Source organism: Vigna angularis, chromosome 5, assembly GCF_016808095.1.
Source record: "Vigna angularis cultivar LongXiaoDou No.4 chromosome 5, ASM1680809v1, whole genome shotgun sequence".
Classification (NCBI taxonomy): Eukaryota; Viridiplantae; Streptophyta; class Magnoliopsida; order Fabales; family Fabaceae; genus Vigna; species Vigna angularis.
The window spans coordinates 34,300,132-34,301,924 of NC_068974.1; the positions used below are offsets into that span (position 1 = coordinate 34,300,132).

General features: G+C 39.0%; 1 protein-coding gene across 1 annotated transcript; it reads left to right on the forward strand.

Moving 5' to 3' along the window:
* The first annotated feature begins 248 nt into the window (after nt 1-248).
* Nucleotides 249-1,793, forward strand: LOC108340618 (aquaporin PIP2-7). Its single transcript, XM_017578116.2, has 4 exons — nt 249-630; nt 994-1,289; nt 1,374-1,514; nt 1,645-1,793. Exons 1-4 carry the CDS (start codon nt 333-335, stop codon nt 1,756-1,758), a joined length of 849 nt encoding a protein of 282 aa, XP_017433605.1. The 5' UTR covers nt 249-332; the 3' UTR covers nt 1,759-1,793.

Below are 1,793 nucleotides of genomic sequence, written 5' to 3' on the forward strand. Positions count from 1 at the left end.
TATTGTTATAATTATATTAAATTTGATATTCATTTTTGTTATGTTAGAGAAGATAATAAAATTATAAATTTTGAAAATATATTTTTTCCTAAAATTAGTGGTCAAAATCCACCAGCGATCATGGCGTGTTAACCATGCAAGCGAAATCAAGCTAGGGGCGGAAAAAAACCTATGTTAAGGAAAAATAAAAACACAGTTAAATTATTTGATTCATTACCATTCTCTCTCTTTCTTTTGATACTTGAATACCACCTCTTTCCACTAAACTTTGATGCCACACAAGACACACAGAGAGTTACCTAACTATATATAGTAGTGATTGAGCTTGAGAAATGGCTGAAGATGTTGAGATTCAAGAGCAAAGAGAATACCCTGCAAAAGACTATTATGACCCTCCTCCAGCACCTTTTTTCGACCGCAGAGAGCTCACACAGTGGTCCTTCTATAGAGCCATTATCGCTGAGTTCATAGCAACCCTTCTCTTCCTCTATATCACTGTCCTCACCATAATTGGCAACAAAAGACAGATTGATAGTGGCACCAAATGTGATGGGGTTGGCATTATCGGCGTCGCTTGGGCCTTTGGTGGCATGATTTTCATCCTTGTTTACTGCACTGCCGGTATTTCAGGTATACATCTCTCACCCCTTTCAATTTCCTCTCTCTCAGACACCACAAATGTGCCCTTCTATGCTTTCAAGTTTCAACTTTTCTACATGAAAAAGCCAAAATTTGGACAACTTTTGTACATGCTCACACGTTAAATCTGCTATAAACAACTATTCAATAAACTATAAGCACAATTCGAAGGAAAAAAAGTTGTAGGGGTGCTAAAACTAGGTTAAAATTCCTGTATAAAATTGTCCATCTTGTTTCAAAACCTTGTTAATTTCGTGGTTCTTTTTGCTGGTTCGGTTGGATATTGGACAAGGAACGTGTGTGAGTATGCATGCAAGAAGAAAGTGTAACATGTTTTTGGATTTGGTGTTGTAGGAGGACACATAAACCCAGCAGTGACATTCGGGCTGTTCCTAGGACGCAAGGTGTCGTTGATAAGGGCGTTGTTGTACATTGTAGCACAATGTGCTGGTGCTATCTGTGGCACTGGACTGGCGAAGGTGTTCCAAAAGGCGTACTACAACAGGTACGGAGGTGGTGCTAACTTTGTTGCTGATGGCTGCAACAGGGGCACTGCTTTGGGTGCTGAGATTATCGGTACCTTCGTTCTTGTCTACACTGTCTTCTCTGCCACTGACCCTAAGAGGAACGCTAGGGACTCCTATATTCCTGTAAGCACCATAATATATACATGTTACAAACCTATTTCTTAAAAGATTAGTTAGTAATTCGTGGTCTCACATTTTCACATGAAGGTACTAGCACCACTCCCGATTGGCTTTGCTGTTTTCGTGGTTCATTTGGCTACAATCCCAGTTACTGGCACTGGCATTAACCCAGCAAGGAGTTTTGGAGCAGCTGTAATCTACAATGACGACAAAATCTGGGATGATCAGGTTAAAACTTCTTAACTATTTGAAGATTAAAACAGATTTTTACCGAAGAACACAAAATGCTGTTGAAATGTATATGTTGCTATGGATGTTGATAGTGACTTGATAATTTTGGTGATTATTTTATCAACAGTGGATTTTCTGGGTTGGACCAATTGTTGGAGCAGCAGGGGCTGCATTATACCACCAATACATCCTTAGAGCATCGGCTATCAAGTCTCTTGGATCATTCAGGAGCCATACTTAATTAATTAATTGTTTAATTAATTATGTTTTCAGTAA

Excerpts from the sequence above, each read along its gene's own strand:
- LOC108340618 (XM_017578116.2), top strand. The coding sequence starts at position 333 with ATGGCTGAAGATGTTGAGATTCAAGAGCAAAGAGAATACCCTGCAAAA. Across the intron at positions 631-993 it reads CTGCACTGCCGGTATTTCAG|GAGGACACATAAACCCAGCA; the intron begins GTATACATCTCT and ends TTGGTGTTGTAG. Across the intron at positions 1,290-1,373 it reads CTAGGGACTCCTATATTCCT|GTACTAGCACCACTCCCGAT; the intron begins GTAAGCACCATA and ends TTTCACATGAAG.